At 42.5% G+C, this 23,086-nt stretch overlaps 1 protein-coding gene across 3 annotated transcripts in view; it reads left to right on the top strand.

Annotated features, from left to right (window-relative positions):
- fam184ab (family with sequence similarity 184 member Ab) overlaps positions 1–23,086 on the top strand; it is a 148,773-nt gene that overhangs the window by 67,311 nt on the left and 58,376 nt on the right. For all 3 annotated transcript variants that reach the window (XM_064990964.1, XM_064990961.1, XM_064990963.1), the window contains exons 3-5: positions 13,531–14,385; positions 18,606–18,741; positions 22,310–22,491. In XM_064990964.1, coding sequence (XP_064847036.1) covers positions 13,531–14,385; positions 18,606–18,741; positions 22,310–22,491 — 1,173 coding nt within the window. The remainder of the gene's footprint in view (positions 1–13,530; positions 14,386–18,605; positions 18,742–22,309; positions 22,492–23,086) is intronic.

A 23,086-nucleotide genomic window follows, 5' to 3' on the forward strand; every position in this document is an offset into this window, starting at 1 on the left:
CATGTAACCTGGACAGCTCTACTGCAGTAAACATGAGCAAGAACATTCAATTATTGCGAAGGAGGTGAGGATTGCGTGACTACAGGAATCGGGTTTGATTGTGTCAGACTCAAGTGTGAGGAAATGATATCAGTAATACCTCTCATTTCCACAACAGTCCAGTTCATTTTAAGCTCATTGACTGTCAGATATGATGTCTCTGCTCTCATTCCATAAATGCACGTGTCGTGACATATATCCCCCAACCTTAAACATCCCATTTATATCTTCAAATAGTGGATTATTGGGGCTGAATGCATGTGTGTATGGGATTTTTTTAAATCATATCCTGCCTGCTTGGGGATTTGTCTCTGTGTGTAGATTACACTCACAGGGCAGTAGCAGAACTTGTGAGCCAAATGTTCGTTTTTGAGGTTGGCCAATTGACGCACTGATAACCTTTTCAGCTATTGGCATTTAACTCCATCTGAGCATTTGGCCTTTTCCATGAGATGTAGCCTATTAAATAGTGTTGTTTCTTTTTTCTTGCGAGTCCGACTGAAAGCTTCACACCTCAGCACTCTCTTACAATTACCACTTCCAAGGCGGGACTTTAGAAACTTTAGTCCCTGTGCTGATGGAGCACTGAGTGCAAGGCCAATCAAAGTGCTCCAGTACTCCATTCCCTCAGCCCCTTCTCCTGTCTCTAGCTAGTTCCTGGGATACGGGGGAGAAAGGAGGCTACAGTAACAGAAGTGGTTCTTCTTCCCCTGCTGATCAGCCTGTATTCCCCTAGGGCGATGGATCACACAACAAATGAACCATAGTAGTTGGCTGCAATACACTCTGAAAAGGATGCTCCGAAACCCCACAGGGAAATGCCATCACTTTTTGTGCCTCTCAAAAAAATGGTCCAAAAAAACGTCCAGATCTTTAAACCATGTTGCCCTCTTGCGTTGTTTGAGGTGTCAACCAGTCATGTGTGGAGATATGATCACATGAGCCTTCATACTGATATTCCATCTGCTCCAGCAGTGCCACAGTCAGTGTTCTCATCAAGTTCTTTGGCAAACAGCTATTTTACAATATTGAAATGAGAGGAACGTGATTTAATGATCCTCATCAACCATTACATTTCTGAAGGAGGAGAGTGCTGTGGAGTAAGATCTCATTCAGTAAGGCTTTCGAGGTAGTTAGATGAATCAGAGACAAATTGGTGCATGACTCATTTGTTTTGTGCCCACTCGCCACAGGCAACCATTCCACCATCCATTAACATGTGCAATTCCTGTCTGATGGCAAGTGGAGCACATCACTTCCTGTGACCTTCGCCATTGGTCCCAGCTGTAATTCAAATGTGTTGCTATGTAATATTAATAAGGCTACATTTCCATGCAATACTGATAGGAAGGTTTGCACTTCTGGTCTCGGCCTACAGTGCAGTGCATCGTGATTAGGCTAGGCTAAGAATTGTAAATGAATAATGCAGATCAGAGAGCCGTGTGAAACATTCATCACTTTAGCGAAGGTGTGAAAAACCCATCCATCCCAATAATTAAGAAGGCACCAATACAGTTACGCAACAGAACAGAGAGAGGAACACCAACACAACAGCATCAGTGAGTGCGAGTCCCTAGTTTGTATTAGAAGAAGACCATATGGTACATTATATGTATCTATTAAACCTGGATTGTATCTATGAAAGGAATCGCAGGACCACATTGTCTGATACTAAAGTTGAGGTATACTTATTACAAATACATGGCCCTCAGGCTGAAAAGAACTAAAACATGATACGGGTAACAATAAGGAGACCTACTCATGGAGACACCTTCTCTCATGTTCTCTCAGGCCCGGAACCCAGGAGACTAGAAGCCCCACTCCAGAGCACTCCACTATACCATTCTCACTGGTCACCTATGATCAGGGATAGAGGGATGAGAGGGAACAAAGGGAGAACAAATTATTGCACAACATAATGGAATGGTTTCCCATTCATACTAATACTTAAGAAAAGCTATGATACTAATTATAATTATGATTAGAGCTGTGGCGGTCATGTTGTTAGCTGGTGACTGTCCAGCAAATAACTGCCGGTCTCACTGTAATTTACCATTAATTAACATAAACACATTTAGCATCTCCTGGCTTCCACGCATAGCCTACAAGCCACTGATGTAGACCTTTGGAACATCTAGGCCTTCATTTTAAAAAGTCTAATAACTATTTAATATAGCCTACACCATCACAATAAATCCATTATTTATTTTAAAGAGGTCTAAAGAAACATGATATGAAGAAAATGTAGTCTATTTCAGGAGAACAGAATAACATACTCTGAGTTGTCCTTATTTACATTTTACATTTTAGTAATTTAGCAGACGCTCTTATCCAAAGCGACTTACAGTAGTGAGTGCATACATTTTAATTATTTCAAATGTACTTTTTTCATATGATTATTATTTTCATTTTTTTAAGGCCCTGATCTGGCTATGCCATATGGCTGTGGGCTACACTAGTTCATTTAGAGGACAAGATTTGCTTAGAATTACGTGGGCATTATTTTATATTATTTTGTAGTATGAAGATTACAATACATGGCTGAATAAAATGGAAAGGATGTTTTCTCCAAACGATTTCCGAGGGAGTGCACACATGCGGCTTCTGTGTTGACAGGTTAACAAAGAAACAGGTCCTCCTATACGCTTCATTTTGAGTTATTTATGCAATTTTAGTTGTGATACAAACGTTAGGCTGTATGTTGTGATTTTTAACACATTCTAAGGCTGCATGATTGGACTCTAATGATGATTTGAAAAAAGTTGCATGTACTCTAAGGCATGAGCTCTGCTTAGTTGCTTGTGCAGGCTGCGCACACTTCATCAGTCTCTCATTCACAATTTGACAAGCACTTGATAATATTCTCACCCATCAGCCTATTCTTAATTTAATCTGATCTTTGCATATAGGCTACTAACATATGTGTGGAATTATTTTGGATTAGAATGGTTTACAAAACAAAACATGTCATCCGTAGCCTGCACTCGGATAGTGAATGAATGGAGGTTACGTGCAGTAACATTTTTATTGTGCAAGCATAGGTGGCGCATCCATAAGGATAGGGGAAGCTAAGCTTGTCCTAAAGTAAATTTAATAGACATAATTATATAGCCTAATTAGACTACTCTTGTCTATACAGCAATAAATTCATTAATTCAAAATTATTTGGCCACAGAGGATATTTGTGGCCAAATGGCCAAATCCTCTGTGATTTGGCCACAGAGGATATTTAGCTTCTTAAAAAGCAATAAGCTGCTGATTATTTTTAATCGCAAAAAGGCACCGCACATTTTGGGCAGATTATTGTTGAGTTGCGGCTGTCTGTGAAAAGTAGAGGCCAAGCCAGGCATATCGCAATATTTAAGAAAAACAAATGCAGAAACCCAGCCTAAAATCCCAAACAGCAAGCATTGCAGATGTAGAAGAACAATGGCTAGGACAAACTCCCTAGAAAGGCAGGAACCTAGGAATAAACCTAGAGAGGAACCAGGCTCTGAAGGGTGGCCATTCCTCTTCTGGCTGTGCTGGGTGGAGATTATAAGAGTACATGGCCATTAAGGCCAGATGTTCAAATGTTCATAGATGACCAGCAGGGTCCAATAATAATCACAGTGCTTGTAGAGGGTGCAACAGGTCAGCACCCCAGGAGTAAATGTTAGTTGGCTTTTCAAAGCCGAGCATTCAGAGGTCAAGACAGCAGGTGCAGGAGAGAGGGAGGGTGAGAGGGAGGGAGGGAGAGCGAGAGGGATAGGAAAACAGCAGGTCCAGGACAAGGTAGCACGTCCTTTAATTTGGTCTCTTAAAAAATATTCTACTAATGTCTCCAGTCCAGTGGCGACCAGTCATTCAGAACAGAGCCCCACCTGTTAAGCCTGGCTCAGTGCTTTCTGTGGTGGTTGGGCAGCCAGCAGAAAATACAGAGCATAGGGGTTGGTAATGTTATCTAGTTGCACCATGATTGGCTCAATGTTCTGTCATTCATGGGGACACGACGTCATCGCAGAAACTATGGGGAGAGCTCGGAAATTCAAGCCCCTTGGGTGCTGCCATAGATTTACATTAGAAGTGCCCATCCAAGAAGGCTCAAGGTCATTGGCCACAGATAAAAGGACGTCAAATCACATTATATCTATCGTAGCTTTGATTGGACTGATCATGTCAACATCATACTTTCAAAATCTTAGCTAGAAAGCTAGACAAGTAGTCATCATCATGAATCAAGTCGTCAATCTACTGGCAAATCCTTTTCAAACCTTCTCATATGAAGAGAAATTATAGATAAAGTGTATTGGTGCTCATTGGCCATTGGAGATAAACATTACACAACAAGTTGGAAGTTGCAAATTCAACAATGAGTGGTTTGGGAGGAATCAGTAGCTAACTGCAAGCGTTGCAAAGCAATAACTAGCCTACTATTCAGTGGAGTGGGTGTATGGTCCAAGTCTGGGTTTAAGAGTCTCTTTGCCAAGCTTAAAATGATAACCATTCATATGCAACACTATGGGCCAGAAAATGCTGAATACATTGGCCACACTGTCAATCCAGCATGACTTCTGCCACGTTCAAAACAACTGGAAACTCTGAACTGAGAAATCTCAGACTTCAGTGATTTCAAGACAACTGGGAACTCTGAAAAAAATGAGCTCCGACTGGTAAAATAAGTTTTGAACAGTCATCCAACTCGGAATTCCAAGTCGCCTCTTTCTAGACCTCCGACCTGAAGACCACCGGCGTCATGATTAAACCTTTCCGAGTTCCCAGTTGTCTTGAAAGCACCATAAAACCAGAGAATGCCAGACTTTGGTGACAAAGTTTGATGACAAAATATGCCCACAAGGACTGCTGTGCCACCTTCCAGTTCAAGTGATTACAGCACAACAAGGTGAGTCCAAAAATGTACTGTATGCTGCTGCATAAAATATGTAATTTGCCAGGGAGATATTCATACTCTAGCTAAAAAAGTAATACTAAGTGTATGTTGTGTAGTAAGCTGTTAGTAGCTCATGTGCCTCACCCTAATAATTTTGTCACTTTCCCCCTCATAACTTAGCCTACTGTTCTGACTTGGTGGTGCACATGTAGCCTATAGTCTGTTTTAGAGAAATGTCCTCATCAAATATTGTAAGAGCTTTCATTGCCCCTTTATTTATCCTATGTTTCTGACTTGGTGTACAGGGAGAATACTGTAAGCACAGCCCATGTTCTGAATTCTGTTGCTGTACATTTCAAAAGTGCTAAACAAATAGTTATATTGACTACGTCCGTTTTAACGCGCTCATTAATGTCTTAACGAATTACGGATTGCGCTTTATCCGCTCATGATTCTGTTATGTCATAGTTTGAACATCTCAGATGTCAGTGGAAACTACATTTGTTTAAGCAAGTTACCCATATCAGCTAGGTTTTAAAAAAGGCAGTAAATGAAGCTGAATGAACTGTTTTGCTACCAGAGTGGAGGTAAGGATTCACTCCATGGTGCTGAAAAGAAAGCTTTTGCTGTTGGACAGCTTTGTATAGGCCCTAACAGTTTGTGGGCACTGTTTGTTACCTTCATAGTGCAATAGTGCATGTATTGTTTAGTGTTGTATAGTGTTGTGTAGTGGCATGCATCTAAAAACATTTTTTGGACTTTGCCCCACTAAGATGCTCCAGTCATAAATAAAGTGTAGTCAAATTGCATTAAATGTGTTTATAAAAGGCCACATTTTTCATATGCAAAGAAAAAATAAATGTATCTGATATAGCCTAGGCCTACTCTACACTGTACCCACTTAGCCATGCATTGAACTTTTTTTTTTAAACAGTGATTGAGTTATATTATTAGCATCACAGATTATTGAGAAAAATAGACACAAATTGCTTATTGGAAATTTGTGACAGGCACACAAAAAGTATATTTTTTCGTGTGCAATAAACAATTTTGTATACAGTGCATTTCAATCACAGATAAAGACCGTAGGTTACTTAAGACAGAAATTATAGGAGGGAGATAGAAGGGAGGTTGGTTGGGAAGGATGGGTGTGCGTCTAGCAACCCAAAGGTTGTGTGTTTGAATGTCATCATTGATAACTTTAGCATTTTCACTAATTAGCCACCTTGCAACTACTTAGCATGTTTCCTGTCCTTCATGAGATCACCAAATGAAACACACTCGTCATGACTGTTCCTTAAGTGTCCACGGACCATACCCACATTCTCAAAAATATAAATATTGTTTCGTTTTCCCATTTTGGGGATTAGGAGTTTTGGACAAAGTGAAGCGCTTTGTTCTGGTAAACTCTCTCCCTCAGTACTGATTGGCAGTTTCTACCAGGTATATATGACCTACCGTAAAGTCATAAAACTTGTAGTGGGGAGAGTGAGAGAGGGGGGAAGCCACGATATACACCACCATAGGGCCACATCTTACATGTCTGCAAATGCTATTATTCAAGTAATGATTTATTATAAAGGGGAATTATCATGTTGAAAATGATCTCCCCCAAACTTGAAACTCACCTTCCACCTATTTAGGCCAGTTAGACTACACCACGTTTGGCTACGTTTGGAGCTATTTGGCCACATTAGTTATGATACAAACCTCATTGGAACATATAGGCCTAGGCTACATGAGGTGTGCGACTATGATTTGAAAAAGTCACAACAACCAAAAGTATTGCTCTGTTTCTTGTCTTACTGCAAACTCTGGTCATCATTCACAAGTGATAATACATCATTCACAAGTGATAATATTGTCACCCATCAGACTATTCTTAATTTAATCTTGTCTTTACATGTACTAAATAATATATGTGTGAAATTAGTTTGGATTTAGAGTGGACTGTTATCATGCACTTGTAGGAACAGGGACAGGGGGAAAAATACATGTAACCTATGCACTTGAATAGTGAATGGAGGACGATTTTCCTGTGGTTTATTTTCATGCGAGCCAGGTAGGCGATACTCCTGTTGTAAAGAGAAGCAATGTGCTTAATATTAGGAAAGTTTAGAAATAAATATAGTAGGCCTAGCCTATAGAAGGGTGATGGGATTCGCATCTTTTTATTAGCGGCCATCACTCTGTTTTCTCACGCAATTGCGTAGCCCAATGAAATGTTTTACAACATGAGTTCATGGGCTTTCATGAAGTGTTTGATTCGATTTTTTTATCACATTTGCATTGATGTCAGAGTGATTAGAGGGACAATAGAGTGCTGAGGAGCAGGCCATTAGTGACTAGCAGTGAGCAATGACCAAAAGAAGCATCTGAGCGCAGTTTTGGAGAAGCTTAGTTACCGTGATTAAATGGTCATGTGGAATTTGACTGCAGTCATGACTAGTGACCGCCATTGTGTGGCGGTAATATGGTCACCGTAACAGCCCTGATTATGATACGGGCCAGTATAGAATGAAGGATGAACATAACCATTCATACATCCATTCTCATACTCAGCCCCGCTTCTAGATAGAGATGGCAGGCACCCCATGAAGGCCTCCCTTCACACGCCCCTCTAGCATTTAATAAAGGGCCACAGCCAATCAAACCTGCCTTAGATAAGATCACACAATGACTTGTGTAAAGACCGTTAAGCTACTACTGCCTATGCACGTAAACCATAATCTTCTGTCTATGAGAGGCTTAAAGCTGCAACATGTAACTTTTTGGGTGACCTGACCAAATTCACATAGAAATGTGAGTTATAGATCTGTCATTCTAATTGAACGCAAGTCTATGTGGGCTATTTCTATGCTTCCCGCTCTTAAGTTTCGTTTTTGCATCTTTTACTTTTGGTTTTGTACACCAGTTTCAAGTAGCTAAAAATACAATATTTTTGGTTATTGAAAATATATTTCGCAGCGGTTTAGATGGTACAATGATTCTCTACACTGCTTGTTTTGTCACATAAACTGAAATTAGGCTAACTATTCGATTTGAGCAACCTTTAAGGTACGCCAAACCCTTCCATTTAATTTGACCTTGGAGAAAACTTATATATGACATATTGCTAAGTCAGGCATTTAAAAGAAACTTATTCACAATCAGGCCATGTAAATGCTGCAGTGGGGGAATTTTGGTGTCACACTGCTGGAGAATCTGCTCAGCATAGCAAAGTTCCAGTCAGTGTTCCCTCTGTATGAAACAAAGCACAGTTTACAGAGCTGGCCCTATGCTACCCCCTTATCTGCCTTAATTACCTCCTGGATTTTAGGTGCACCTTGCAGTTTAGTGGAAACTGTGCCCATAATGACTCTAATTAGCACTATCTTTCGACTTCATTAAATCCATTTCCACACTTAATGCATATTCAGTAGCTTTGCGAATCAGCATCTTCACTCCTTTAAAGAGCCTCTGAGGTGGTTGATGCGGTATATTTGCACGTGACTTAGTCCAACTAATACTGAATAGTAAATACAAGTTAGGAATTAAGTTTACAAAACTGGAAATATTCTAAAGTCACATTAGTGAGATTGGCTTTTATATTGGCTGCAACTGCATCCTATTATAGTGGGATACAGTCAATGGCATGACCGAGGCATTAATGGCAGACAGGCACTCTGCAGGGCAGTCCTTTGAGATATAACCGCTCAAAGCTACACTGAACAAAAATATAAACACAACCTGCAACAATTTCAAAGATTTTAGTGAGTTACAGTACATATAAGGAAATCAGTCAATTGAAATAAATGAATTAGGCCCAAATCTAGGGATTTCATATGACTGGGAATATAGATATGCATATGTTGGTCACAGATACCATAAAGAAAAAGGTAGGGGCGTGCATCAGAAAAACAGTCAGTATCGGGGGGTGACCACCATTTGCCTCATGCATGGCGACACGTTGCCTTTGCTTTGGTTTGCTCAAGCTGTTGAATGTGGCCTGTGGAATGTTGCCCCACTCTTCAATGGTTGTGCGAAGTTTCTGGATATTGGCGGGAAATGGAAAACCCTGTCGTACATACACTACCGGTCAAAATAGTTTTTCTTTATTTTTACTATTTTCTGCATTGTAGAATATTAGTGAAGACATCAAAACTATGAAATAACACATATGGAATCAAGTAGTAACCAAAAAAAGTGTTAAACAAATCTAAATATGTTTTATATTTGACATATTTGACATAATTTGTGGAATTTATTTCCTTTTTAATGCATTTGAGCCAATCTAAGTCCATTAGAGTTACTAGCCTCAGAAATTGCATCCCAAATAAATGCTTCACAGATTTCAAGTAACAGACATATCTCAACATCAACTGTTCAGAGGAGAATGTGTGAAATCAGGCCTTCATGGTCGAATCGCTGCAAAGAAAACACTACTAAAGGACACCAATAATAAGAAGAGACTTGCTTGGGCCAAGAAACACGAGCAATAGAATGAGCAATAGACATGAGACCGGTGGAAATGTGTCCTTTGGTCTGGAGTCCAAATTGGAGATTTTTTGTGAGAAGCTGTGTTGGTGAACGGATGATCTCTGCATGTGTATTTCCCACCGTAAAGTATGGAGGAGGAGGTGTTCTGGTGTGGGGTGATTTGCTGGTGACACTGTCTGTGATTTATTTACAATTCAAGGCACACTTGGCCAGCATGGCTACCACAGCATTCTGCAGCGATACGCCATCCCATCTGGTTTGGGCTTAGTGGAACTATCATTTGTTTTTCTACAGGAAAATGACCCAACACACCTCCAGGCTGTGTAAGGGCTATTTGACCCAGAAGGAGAGTGATGGAGTGCTGCATCAGATTACCTGGGTTCCATCTCAACCAAATTGAGATAGTTTGGGATGAGTCGGACCACAGAGTGAAGGGAAAGCAGCCAATAAGTGCTCAGCATATGTGGGAACTCCTTCAAGACTGTTGGAAAAGCATTCCAGTTGAAGCTGGTTGAGAGAATGCCAAGAGTGTACAAAGCTGTCATCAAGGCAAAGTGTGGCTATTTGAAGAATCTAAAATCTATTTGATTTGTTTAACACTTGTTTGGTTTCTACATGATTCCATATGTGTTATTTCATAGTTTTGATGTCTTCACTATTATTCTACAATGTAGAAAATAGTAAAAATAAAGAAAAACCCTTGAATGGGTAGGTGTTCCAAAACGTTTGACTGGTAGTGTATCTATCCAGAGCATCCCAAACATGCTCAATGGGTGACCTGTCTGGTGAGTATGCAGGCCATGGAAGCACTGGGACATTTTCAGCTTTCAGTTTCTGCAGACATTTTCTGTTTGTGTAAATCCACAGTTTCAACAGCTGTCCGGGTGGCTCCTCTCAGACCATCCTGCAGGTTAAGAAGCCGGATGTGGAGGTCCTGTGCTGGCGTGGTTACACATGGTCGGCGGTTGTGAGGCCGGTTGGTAGTACTACTAAACGACATTGGTAGAGAAATAAACATTAAATTATTTGGCAACAGCTCTAATGGACATTCCTGCAGTCAGCATGCCAATTGCACGCTGCCTCAAAACTTGAGACATCAGTGGCATTGTGCTGTGTGACAAAACTGCACATTTTGGAGTGGCCTTTTCTTGTCCCCAGCAGAAGGTGCACCTGTGTAATCATCATGATGTGTAATGATCAGCTTCTTGATATGCCACACCTGTCAGGTGGATGGATTATTTTAGCAAAGGAGAAATGCTCACTGTCAGGGATGTAAAAAAATACGTTTGCACAAAATTTGAGAGAAATAAGCTTTTTGTGCTTTCATTTCAGCTCAAGAAACATGTGACCAACACTTGACATGTTGCGTTTTATATTTTTGTTCAGTATAATTTGTCCCTGTTTACAGAGCTTCCCATTGTACTGAACATAATGTTACCCTTCCGCACTCCTCTGCAAATGGAGGTGATAATCGCTATCATCAAGGTCTCATTTTCTGATGTTCAGACATTAGTAATGACCCCTGCACTGGGCGGTAGGAGTGATTCAATCACCAGTGCCAGGAGAGGAGGAGAAGCATTGAATTTCTCAGACCTGAGCTGAGCTCTCCCTTTTTGGGGCAGATGATGCCTCTTTAAGTGCCGAACATGCTGGCTTCAGCCCAAAGATTAACATCCACAACCAGAGGGCTTTGAGTTTGACACCCGCTGTTCACTTCCATATCTACATCTTGCTACCTGAGATTACTGGTCATCATTCATTTATGGCAATAATTCAGATCCATACTCCTTTGTGTATGATAATTCTGTATTCCAGAGTGTGCGAGATGGGCAATGTTGAGCAGTTCGCTCTGTAAACTTAACCCAGAGCCTCCAGTGTTGCCTTGAGATGTCTTTTCCCTTTTGTGATCTAAGAGTTCGCCCTTTCCTCTCTGTCTTCAGCTTCCTCAAATCGTTCTGGGGAACATGAACAAGGCTCACCTTTAAGCAATTACTGGAGCTTAGTGTTAAGACGGAGACAGTTAGCAGACACATTCTTAGCGAGCAGTAAGTAGGTCTAGGCCCACTCTTGGGGCTTTCAGCTCATGTTTCAGGCTGACTACTAAGAAGCCAGTGCTATATTGGGTTCCTCCGTCAGTGATGAATGCATCCATCTGCAATCACAGATTCAAGCCTACACAATGCGTTGTACAAAAATCTATTCTGTACCGCTCTGTGATCTTTAAGTGCTGTCTTATTCATTAGCCCAGTCACTGTCATTATGAGAACACCTCAGCCAGCAGGACCACACATTGATCTCACCTGGGGAGGTGGGGATGGATGATGGTAATAACACACGGAGCCTAACATAATGGTTCGGGAGCAGAGGGTAGCCTTGTAATTAAAGGAGGAGGATATGGGTTTTGGGAAACGGCTATACTTGTGATAAAGAAAAAGACAGGCAGCAGCAGTACTTTGATGAGTCTGCAATCGATACAGAACTTTGACGTTGATTTGTTTCACTCTTGTCAGTGCATTTCTTTTGCGTTCTATTTGAAACAGAACACATACGCCTAAGTCAGTTCATCTCTCGCTCTCTTTTTGGAAGAGAATCCTGCAAGAATGCTGAGTAAGCTCATTCCAAAGCCCTTGGCTCTACTAAATGGCTGTAGGGTCCTTGTTGCAGGAGCTGACGGTGCTGAGCCGTGCCTGGCTGCGTGAGAGAGATAAAATTGATGGAGGTTATATGGGAGGTAGTCCTGGGTTCCTCTCAGGTCAAATGGAGGGGAGAATCCATTATGGAATGATGACACCACGTCACGGTTCTCTGCCAAAGCCATCTCACCCGCTGAGACCATGGGACCACAGACCGCTCTCTCTCTCTCTCTCTCTCTCTCTCACTCTCTATCCATCCATCTCTCCCTCACTCCCTCCCTCTTTATCTCTCCCTCTATCTCTCTCTTCACATGTGGCTGGCTAGATTGCCGCGCCAACACCAGATAGGCCCAGAACTTTTAGCTTTCTCCCCTAATCATTTGTCAAAACAATTATGGAAATGAATTCTGCCTCAGCCCCTCATCGCTTGTGAGGAACTTCACAAGCTGGGGTCCTTTAATTCCCCTAAAATGCATTTCAACGAGGACATTATTATTTTATCTAGAGGATGGATATGATTAGGCCTAAGGTCTATAATGGGTATTGAGCTGAGATACTGCTGCATAGGCCTCTTGTCTCCTTTGAGACACAAGAATGTGATTGAAAGATTGCAGGGGAGGTTACAATGGGAAGCCAGGAATCCCTGGTGGTTTTGTATTTTCTTGAATAAACCTTTGATAAAAATGTTGTCCTACCCGGTTGGGTACAATGTGTTGCATTTACTATCATTTGATGAAGAGCTGTAACACACCATCTTAAGAGTGATAACAAAAGAAGTCTGTTTCAATGTATTATAAACATTTTTGCATATCAAAAACACTGGCAAGTTGGCGAAACATTTAAGAACTTCACAATCCCTCCCATGTTTTCACCCTGGTGTACAAAATATGGATCTCAGAAAAGGGCATTTTATTTTTTGTTTCTTTTCTATCTTATTGTGATGACAGGCTTTTGTACTAAGTAAACGAGGATTATTCAACTGTTCAGCATGATGAATTATTGGATGTGTGTATCTGGTGAGAAAACAAATAGCCTTATTCCGTAGGGCAGCAGCCCGGAGCAAACACCCTGGATCAGTAGGGGGAGGATTAGATTAGGGGACATTTCTCATGGCTCTTAAACTGTAAATGTAAAACTCATTTTCTCCCAAAATCACTTTGTAGTCAGATTATCCGGGCTTTCAGTTGGAAGTAATTTTGGGGGAGTAAAGGTCAGCCAGTCACTCCACTGTCAATCATGCGTCTCATAAGTGTTTTATGACTGCTGTCAGACAGATAATGTAATGATCAACCTTTATTTTCAGGGCATTGCCATCATATCATCGTAAAAAGCTTGAACTTTCTTGCTGATGTACATTAAGGCTACTTTTCTCGCCTGATCTGGAGAAGCCTGTTAACACGTTTCCATACAGGGTTTTGCTGAGGGACATCTCCAGCACCCGTTCAAAGCCATCGGATATGCGTTTGTTCTACTCTGTCTCCCATTCTAATTTTCTTCCTGCCTCCCCAGGTGATCTACGCCCTCAACACCAAGAACGACGAGCACGAGGCGGCCATCCAGATACTGAAGGAGGCGCACGAGGAGGAGGTGCAGCAGATCCTGTCGGAGACGCGGGAGAAGATCATGCAGTACAAGGGCAAGATCAGTGACGAGATGGACCTGAAGCAGCGCATCCAGTCCATGGAGGAGTCCATGGAGCTGCATGAGCGCATGAAGCGCCAGGCCCTCGCGGAGTTTGAGACCTACCGGCAGCGCGTGGAGGACATGCAGCTGTGCACCGAGGCGCAGCACACACAGCGTGTTGTCACCATGTCCCGCGAGGTGGAGGAGATGCGCCGCTCGTTCGAGGAGAAACTGCGCTTCTTCGGCACAGCACAGGCCCAGTTTGAGCAGGAGAAGAAGCTGGTGCTGGAAGAGCTGAAGGCCAACCATCGGCAGGAGGTGTCGGAGCTGCTCCGCAGCCACCAGAGCCAGAACCAGAACCACAGCAAGGACCAGGAGAAACTGGGCCAGCTGCACAAGGCGGAGGTGGAGTCCCTGTCGGAGCGCGTGGAGGAGGTGAAGGGGGACAAGAAGAGGCTGGTGGAGGAGTATGAGGCCAAGCTCAACAAGGCCCAGGCCTTCTATGAGCGCGAGCTGGAGGCCATGAAGCGCACGCAGCAGCTCACCGCAGACAACCTGCAGGCCTGGAAGAAGACTGAGGCGGAGCTGCGGAGGGAGTTCCACATGCAGGAGGCAGCGCTGCAGAAGACCCTGGGGAAGCTGCGCTCCGAGCTGCAGAGGGTGCAGGAGGAGGCGCGGGAACACAGGGAGAAGTCCCACAAGTTGCAGGCCTCGCTCACTGCAACCGAGAGCAACATCAAGGTAAGATAGGCTGTGGAGATACCCCTCTGTGGCTTAAAGGTCTCAATGAAAGGCCCCAAAGCTATTAGTCTTAAAACCTGTTATGGCATTCAGCTGAAATGGTGGCACAGGGAATTCAAAAATATTCTTTAGAAATGTTTAACTTTCACACATTAACCTCTTGCGACGAGCAATCCCGTATCCGGGAGCGTAATTATAGCCTCAAGCTCATTACCATAACGCAACGTTAACTATTTTTGAAAATCGCAAATGAAATTAAATAAATATATTGGCTCACATACTTATCATTTTATTAACAACACTGTCATCTCAGATTTTCAAAATATGCTTTTCAACCATAGCATTTGTGTAAGAGTATTGATAGCTAGCATAGCATTAAGCCTAGCATTCAGCAGGCAACATTTTCACAAAAACAAGAAAAGCATTCAAATAAAATCATTTACCTTTGAAGAACTTCGGATGTTTTCAATGAGGAGACTCTCAGTTAGATAGCAAATGTTCAGTTTTTCCAAAAAGATTATTTGTGTAGGAGAAATCGCTCCATTTTGTTCATCACGTATGGCTAAGAAAAAAACCCGAAAATTCAGTCATTATAACGCCAAACTTTTTTCCAAATTAACTCCATAATATCGACAGAAACATGGCAAACATTGTTTAGAATTAATCCTCAATGTGTTTTTCACATATCTATTCGATGGTAAATAATTCGTGGCAGTTGCCTTTCTCTTCTGAACCAAATGGAAACGTGCATGCAGCTGGAGATTACGCAATAATTTCGATGGAGGACACCAGGCGGACACCTGGTAAATGTAGTCTCTTATGGTCAATCTTCCAATGATATGCCTACAAATACGTCACAATGCTGCAGACACCTTGGGGAAACGACAGAAAGTGTAGGCTCATTCCTTGCGCATTCACAGCCATATAAGGAGACATTGGAACACAGCGCATTCAAAATCTGGGGCATTTCCTGTTTGAAATTTCATCTTGGTTTCGCCTGTAGCATCAGTTCTGTGGCACTCACAGATAATATCTTTGCAGTTTTGGAAACGTCAGAGTGTTTTCTTTCCAAAGCTGTCAATTATATGCATAGTCGAGCATCTTTTCGTGACAAAATATCTTGTTTAAAACGGGAACGTTTTTCATCCAAAAATGAAATACTGCCCCCAGAGGTTCAAGAGGCTAACAAGTCCAATACCTCAAATGAAAGATAAACATCTTGTTCATCTACCCATCATGTCCGATTTTTAAAATGTTTTACAGTGAAAACACAACATATATTTATGTTAGACCACCACCAAATCAAAGGGAAAATGCAGCCATTTTTTCCAGCCAAAGATAGTCACAAAAGCAAGATTAGAGATAAAATGAATCACTAACCTTTTGAAAATCTTCATCAGATGACACTCATATAACATGTTACACAATACATTTATGTTTTGTTCGATAATATGCATATATATATCCACAAATCTCGGTTTACATTGACGCCATGTTCAGAACTGCCTCCAAAATATCCGGAGGAATTATAGAAAGCTACGCCAGATAACAGAAATACTCATCATAAACTTTGACTAAAGATACATGTTCTACATATAATTAAAGATACACTGGTTATTAATGCAACCGCTGTGTCAGATTTTTTTTAAACGTTACGGAAAAAGCCTAACATTGCAATAATCTGAGACGGCGCTCAGACGTAAAAGTATTTCTCCGCCATGTTGGAGTCAACAGAAATACGAAATTACAACATAAATATTCCCTTACCTTTGATGATCTTTCATCAGAATGTAGTGCAAGGAGTCCTAGTTCCACAGTAAATCGTTGTTTTGTTCCATAATGTCCAATACTAGTGTCCAAGTAGCTGCATTTGCTATCACTTTCAGCTCACGTGCCCAAAAACTGACTGCTGGTCCAGGATAACTCGCACGAAAACTTCCAAAAGATATATTCCAATCGAATAAATCGAAGTTTATTCCATTCGAATAAACTGGTCAAACTAAGTAGAGAATCAATCTTCAGGATGTTATTATCATATATATCCAATAACGTTCCAACTGGATCATACGTTTTCAGCTGGAGCCAAATGGAACGGCGGTGGCAGCCACAGAGAAATGCGCAACAGGAAAATGGCATTCTGTCGGGACACTGACTATTTCCCCTCCCATTCGGTCAAAGTTCACAGCAAATGCTCCATTCCACTTTCTACTGAATGAGGACATCTAGTGGAAGGCGTAGGAAGTGCTACCAGATCCATATCTTTTTGGGAAAGGAGGGGGCGATGACGTCAAAGTTGCCCCACATTCAGAATTTCACTTCTTTTTTGGAAGATTGCCTGCCCTATGAGTTCTGTTATACTCACAGACATTATTCAAACAGTTTTAGAAACTTCAGAGTGTTTTCTATCCAATAGTAATAATAATATGCATATATTAGCAATCTAGGACAGAGTAGGATACAGTTCACTATGGGCACGCAATTCATCCAAAGTGAAAATACTGCCCCCTATCCTCAACAAGTTAAAGAGATACACATGTCCACTTCATAATAGAAGATATTTAGCTAGCATTGATGTTGTATTATTACGGTAATCTTTCGTTTAGCCCAGAAAACATTTAATACAGGTAACTGCCAAAATAAAGGACACACCAACATAGTGTCTTTATTGGGCATTGGGCCACCACAAGCTGCCAGAACAGCTTCAATGCGCCTTGGCATAGAGTCTACAAGTGTCTGAAACTCTGTTGGAGGGATTTGACTCCATTCTTCCACAAGAAATTCCATCATTTGGTGGTTTCTTGATGGCGGTGGAAAACGCTGTCTCAGGCACCGCACCAGAATGTCCTATAAGTATTCAGCTAAGTAGAGCTCTGTTGACTGAGACACACACGCTCTTTAAACCCCCTATGCTCCTATGAAACCCCTCTTTCAAAGTCACTGAGATCTCTTCTAGCCATGGTAGCCAAAATAATGGGCAACTTTCTACCCTTGACCCGATGCATGATGCGATTTTAATTGCTTAATTCATACAGGAAGTGTTTCCTTTATTTTGGCAATTACCTGATTGATAATCCTGAAAATCCCCGTATGATTTCATTGTAATTTAATAATACTGGTTACTATAGATATTCCCTTTCAGTAAACCAAAGACCTAGTCCCCGTAACGTGTATTGGTGGGTCTTTGTTAGCAAGCTAATTTATCAGACTGTGTTATATGGATAGCTCCTAGGAGCCCATCCAGTCAGTTTAGTATGAGATGGGTGCCTACTGTTTATCAGGAAAGCAGGTGTGACACGATGATATCAGCCATGCCACCACAATTGGATTTTTCATTAAGAGAAACAAAACAAACTGAGAGAGTGATTAAAGCATGTCCTCTTTCCCTAAACAGCTCATTACACACACACCTGCACATCAGGGAAATATCACACCCCACGGACCAATCAGAATAGGAAATCATACCATACTAGACAATCAAAATGCTGTTTCACTCACTTCCAGATGTTTATTTTACTGTAGCTACATGTTGTGTCCCTCTACAAAGAATGCAGACGTAATTTAGGCCTTGTGAATGGCAGACAATTTGGAGAAAGAAAGCCGGCCTGTAAAAGTAGTCTACATTTGGCTCTTAAGATACTCCATTTCATCATCAAATAGATTTTGGGCAATACTTCTGTGGTTAACACCCAGATATTCCGTTAGTGAAATAGATTCTTGCTTGAGGAAATGTAGTCCCTTAATCTATTCATTTAAAGGACATCAACTCCTCCATACAGATTTTTCAGATTTAAAAAAAAAAAATCCGCCAAACGAGTCAAGATATTTATTAGAACACCACTTGCAAATGGGCTTTATTCCCATGGGAAAAGCTAAGTGCCTCTTTCATGGCCAATCCGATGTATTATTTCATAAGTAACGAGTCCTTGAGAGCAGTAGACAACATGCATTATGTTGTAAACGCTGTCCAATTAAGAATGAAAAGTGGTTATTCTCTCTACATCTTTACAGAGAGTGAAAATGCAGGAATTAAAAAAGAGAGTGATGGTGATAAGAAAGAGAGAAAGTTAAGTGATAATTAGAGAGAATGAGTGAGTGAGTCATATATACTGTATCATTGTTTAGGGAGAGTGAATGAACACAGTGAGTTGGCCCTGTGCTACAGTAGGTGTGTCTGTGCCTCGGTAGTGTAGGCTAACCTGTGCTCTGTGTCTGTGCTCCAGGACTTGAGCAAACAGCTGGACGAGGTGACGCAGGATGCCGAGATCGTGGAGATCCGACAGAAGGAGGCTGAGTGCGAGCTGGAGGCCACCAGAGATCGTGTGCAGCAGCAGGCCACAGAGATCCTCCTCAAAGCCAGTGAGTTAGCATGCCACCCTCCTCCCCACCTCCTCTCTATTAAAGTTCTTAACCCTAGCGGTAAACGCTGCACTCTCCTTCTCTTCCCCTCGTCTCTCTTTCCCCCCTCCTCCCTCTGTTACTGGCAGTATACACCCTACTGCACTCTCTCCCTCCTCCTCTTTTATTTTCCTCCTCCTACTGACAGACTATGCACCTGCTTCTCCTCCTTCATGCTCTCTCTGTTACAACCCACAGTACTACACTAGCTGAAAAACACGAGTGAATAGTGGCCTAGTGCACTCTTGGTCCTACATGATTCCCACCAATATATTGAAGGGTTCGATCCCAGGCTGTGTCACAGCCGGCCGCGACCGGGAGACCCATGAGGCGACGCACAGTTGGCCCATTGTTGTCCGGGTTAGGGGAGGGTTCGGCCGGGCCGGGAAGTCGTTGTCCCATCGCGCTCTAGCGACTCCTGTGGCGGGCCGGATGCATGCATGCTGACAGGGTCACCAGGTGTACAGTATGGTGTTTCCTCCGACACATTGTTGTGGCTGGCTTCCGGGTTAAGCGAGCAGTGTGCCAAGAAACAGTGCGGGAGTTGCAGCGATGGGACAAGACTGTAACTACGTGGACTATGTATTTTTGTAAATAACAGCTGGTGCACAATATCTAAGGAAGTCTCGAGCTATTGCTCGCCTGAGGTAGAGTATCTTATGATAAACTATTTTTCGTAGCTGTTTACGTACCACCATAGTCTGAGGCTGACACTAAGCATTGAATGAGCTGTATTCCGCCGTAAGCAAACAAGAAAACGTTAACCCAGAGGCAACGCTCGTAGTAGCTGGGGACTTTAATGCAGGGAAATTTAAATCCGTTTGACCAAATTTCTATCAGCAAATGTGTTAAATGTGCAACCAGAGGGGGGAAAAAAACTCTGGACCACCTTTACTCCACACACAAAGATGCATACAAAGCTCTCCCTGGCCCTCCATTTGGCAAATCTGACCATAATTCTATCCTCCTGATTCCTGCTTAGAGGCAAAAATTAATGCAGGAAGCACCAGTGACTAGATCAATAAAAAAGTGGTCAGATGAAGCAGATGCTAAGCTACAGGACTGTTTTGCTAGCACAGACTGGAATATGTTCCGGGATTCCTCCGGTGGCATTGAGGAATACACCACATCAGTCATTGGCTTCATCAATAAGTGCATCGACGACGTCGTCCCCACAGTGACCGTACGTACATACCCCAACCAGAAGCTGTGGATTACAGGCAACATCCGCACTGAGCTAAAGGCTAGAAAAGGCCGCTTTCAAGGAGCTGGACTCCAACCCGGAAGCTTATAAGAAATCCCGCTATGCCCTCCGATGAACCATCAAACAGGCAAAGTGTCAATACTACAGGACTAAGATTGAATCGTACTAGACGGGCTCTGACGCTCATTGGATGTGGCAGCCGAGAGCTGCCCAGTGCGTACGAGCCTACCAGACGAGCTAAACTACTTTTATGCTCGCTTCGAGGCAAATAAAACTGAAACATTCATGAGAGCACCAGCTGTTCTGGAAGACTGTGATCACGCTCTCCGCAGCCGATGTGAGTAATACCTTTAAACAGGTCAACATTCACAAGGCCTTAGGGCCAGACGGATTACCAGGATGTGTACTGCAAGCATGCGCTGACCAACTGTCAAGTGTCTTCACTGACATTTTCAACCGTTCCCTGTCCGAGTCTGTAATACCAACATGTTTTAAGCAGACCACCATAGTTCCTGTGCCCAAGAACACTAAGGTAACCTGCCTAAATGTCTAGCACTCACGTCTGTAGCCATGAAGTGCTTCAAAAGGCTGGTCATGGCTCACAACACTACCATTATCCCAGGAACCCTAGACCCACTCCAATTTGCATACCACCCCAAAATATCCACAGATGATGCAATCTCTATTGCAATACACACTGCCCTTTCCCACCTGGATTAAAAGAACACCTATGTGAGAATACTATTCATTGACTACAGCTCAACGTTCAACACTGTAGTGCCCTGAAAGCTCATCAATAAGCTAAGGACCCTGGGACTAAACACCTCCCTCTGCAACTGGATCCTGGACTTCCTGACGGGCCGCCCACAGGTGGTAAGGGTAGATAACAACACATCCAACACAGGGGCCCCTCAGGGGTGCGTGCTCAGTCCACTCCTGTACTCCCTGTTCACTCATGACTGCATGGCCAGGCACGACTCCAACACCATCATTAACTTTGCCGATAACACAACAGTGGTAGGCCTGATCACCGACAACGATGAGAGAGCCTATAGGGAGGAGATCAGAAGCCTGGCTGTGTGGTGCCAGGACAACAACCTCTCCCTCAATGTGATCAAGACAAAGGAGAGGATTGTGGACAACAGGAAAAAGAGGACCGAGCACGCCCCTATTCTCATCGGCGGGTTTGCAGTGGAGCAGGTTGAGAGCTTTAAGTTCCTTGGTGTCCACATCACCAACAGACTAACGTGGTCCATGCACACCAAGACAGTCATGAAGAGGGCAACGACAAAACCTTTTCCCCCCAGGAGACTGAACAGATTTGGCATGGGTCCTCAGATCCTCAAAAGGTTCTACTGCTGCACCATCGAGAGCATCCTGACTGGTTGCATCACTGCCTGGTATGGCAACTGCTTGGCCTCCGACCGCAAGGCACTACAGAGGGTAGTGCATATGGCCCAGTACATCACTGGGGCCAAGCTTCCTGCCATCCAGGACCTCTATACCAGTCGGTGTCAGAGGAAGGCCCTAAAAATTGGCAAAGACTCCAGCCACCCAAGTCATAGACTGTTCTCTCTACTACCGCATGGCAAGTGGGACCGGAGCGCCAAGTCTGAGTCCAAGAGGCTTCTAAACTGCTTCTACCCCCAAGACATGACTCCTGAACACCTAATCAAATGGCTACCCAGACTATTTGCATTGCCCCCCCCTTTTAATCTCGCTATTGTTATTTTAATCTCGCTATTGTTATTTTTCCTTAATTACTTGTTGTTTTTATTTCTTTTTCTATCTGTATCTTTTTAAACTGTATTGTTGGTTAGGGGCTCGTAAGTAAGCATTTCACTCTAAGGTCTACTACACCTGTTGTATTCGGCGCATGTGTCTAATAAAATTGGATTTGATTTGGATATTACGAAAATGTACGAATTGGATATATATATATATAATATATAATATATATATATATATATATATATAAACATAAAATACGTTGTGGTATGGGCAGGTGTAAGCTACGGACAACGAACACAATTACATTTTATCAATGGCAATTTGAATGCACAAAATTACCATGACGAGGTCCTGAGGCCCATTTTGTTTTTAAAGGTATCTGCGACCAACAGATGCATATCTGTATTCCCAGTCATGTGAAATCCATATTTTAGGGCCTAATGAATTCATTTCATTTGACTCATATGAACTGTAACTCAGTGAAATCTTTGAAATTGTTTCATGTTGCGTCTATATTTTTTGTACAGTATAATAACACTGTCTGGCTGGACTGTTTCTCATTCTCCCTCTCTCTCCATCTCCCCTCCTTGCCAGGTCACATTGGCAGCCTGCAGGCCACTCAGATGACCCACGAGGCAGCCATCCGGGACCTGGAGTCTGAGAAGTCTCGTCTGAAGGACAAGGTGATCCGTCTAGAGGAGGAGCGCGGGGCCCTCCAGAACAAGACCCACGCACTAGATGACAGGCAGAGGCAACAGATTCTATCCCTGGAGAAGGTGAGTGTTCACTGTGGTGGAGAGAACTATATATCTGCCTCTCTGGATCCTTGAGTTGTTTGAGGACAGACTGTTATTCTGCACCAGCTCTTCCAATAAGGAAATAGCTGTTGCAGTGCCTAAATCCACTTCTCCATGTTTAATTCACAAAACTCAACATCTTGGGAAGTTACTAAAAATGGCGCTTTTGTTAACGTTTAGCTGAGTACTTTGATTTAGCAAAGACAACGTTTTTTTTTGTATAAATAGACATCAATTTTGCATCACAGTTTGCTTCGTTATATCTCAGCTATTAGCCATTTCTTCCAATATAGTCACCATTTTGCTCTAAGCCATGCTTTCTGGTTGTAAAATAGCATTTAACTTCAATTATTGATGTCAGAGTACACAACAACCCCAAAATATTTTACGACTAAGAATTTAGCTTGCTCCTTGGAAAGTCCCCCCTTGCTCTCAGGAGTTACAGAGCCCTGAAATTTGCATTGCCTCTGAACTCACAAAATGCTGCTGAGCGAGTCAAATTTGAACAACCTTTTAAAAAAGAACGTCTAAAAAGGTCACATTATTTACGAACCGTAGCTCAGAAGACAAACTG

This window comes from Oncorhynchus masou, chromosome 16 (assembly GCF_036934945.1).
Source record: "Oncorhynchus masou masou isolate Uvic2021 chromosome 16, UVic_Omas_1.1, whole genome shotgun sequence".
NCBI lineage: Eukaryota > Metazoa > Chordata > Actinopteri > Salmoniformes > Salmonidae > Oncorhynchus > Oncorhynchus masou.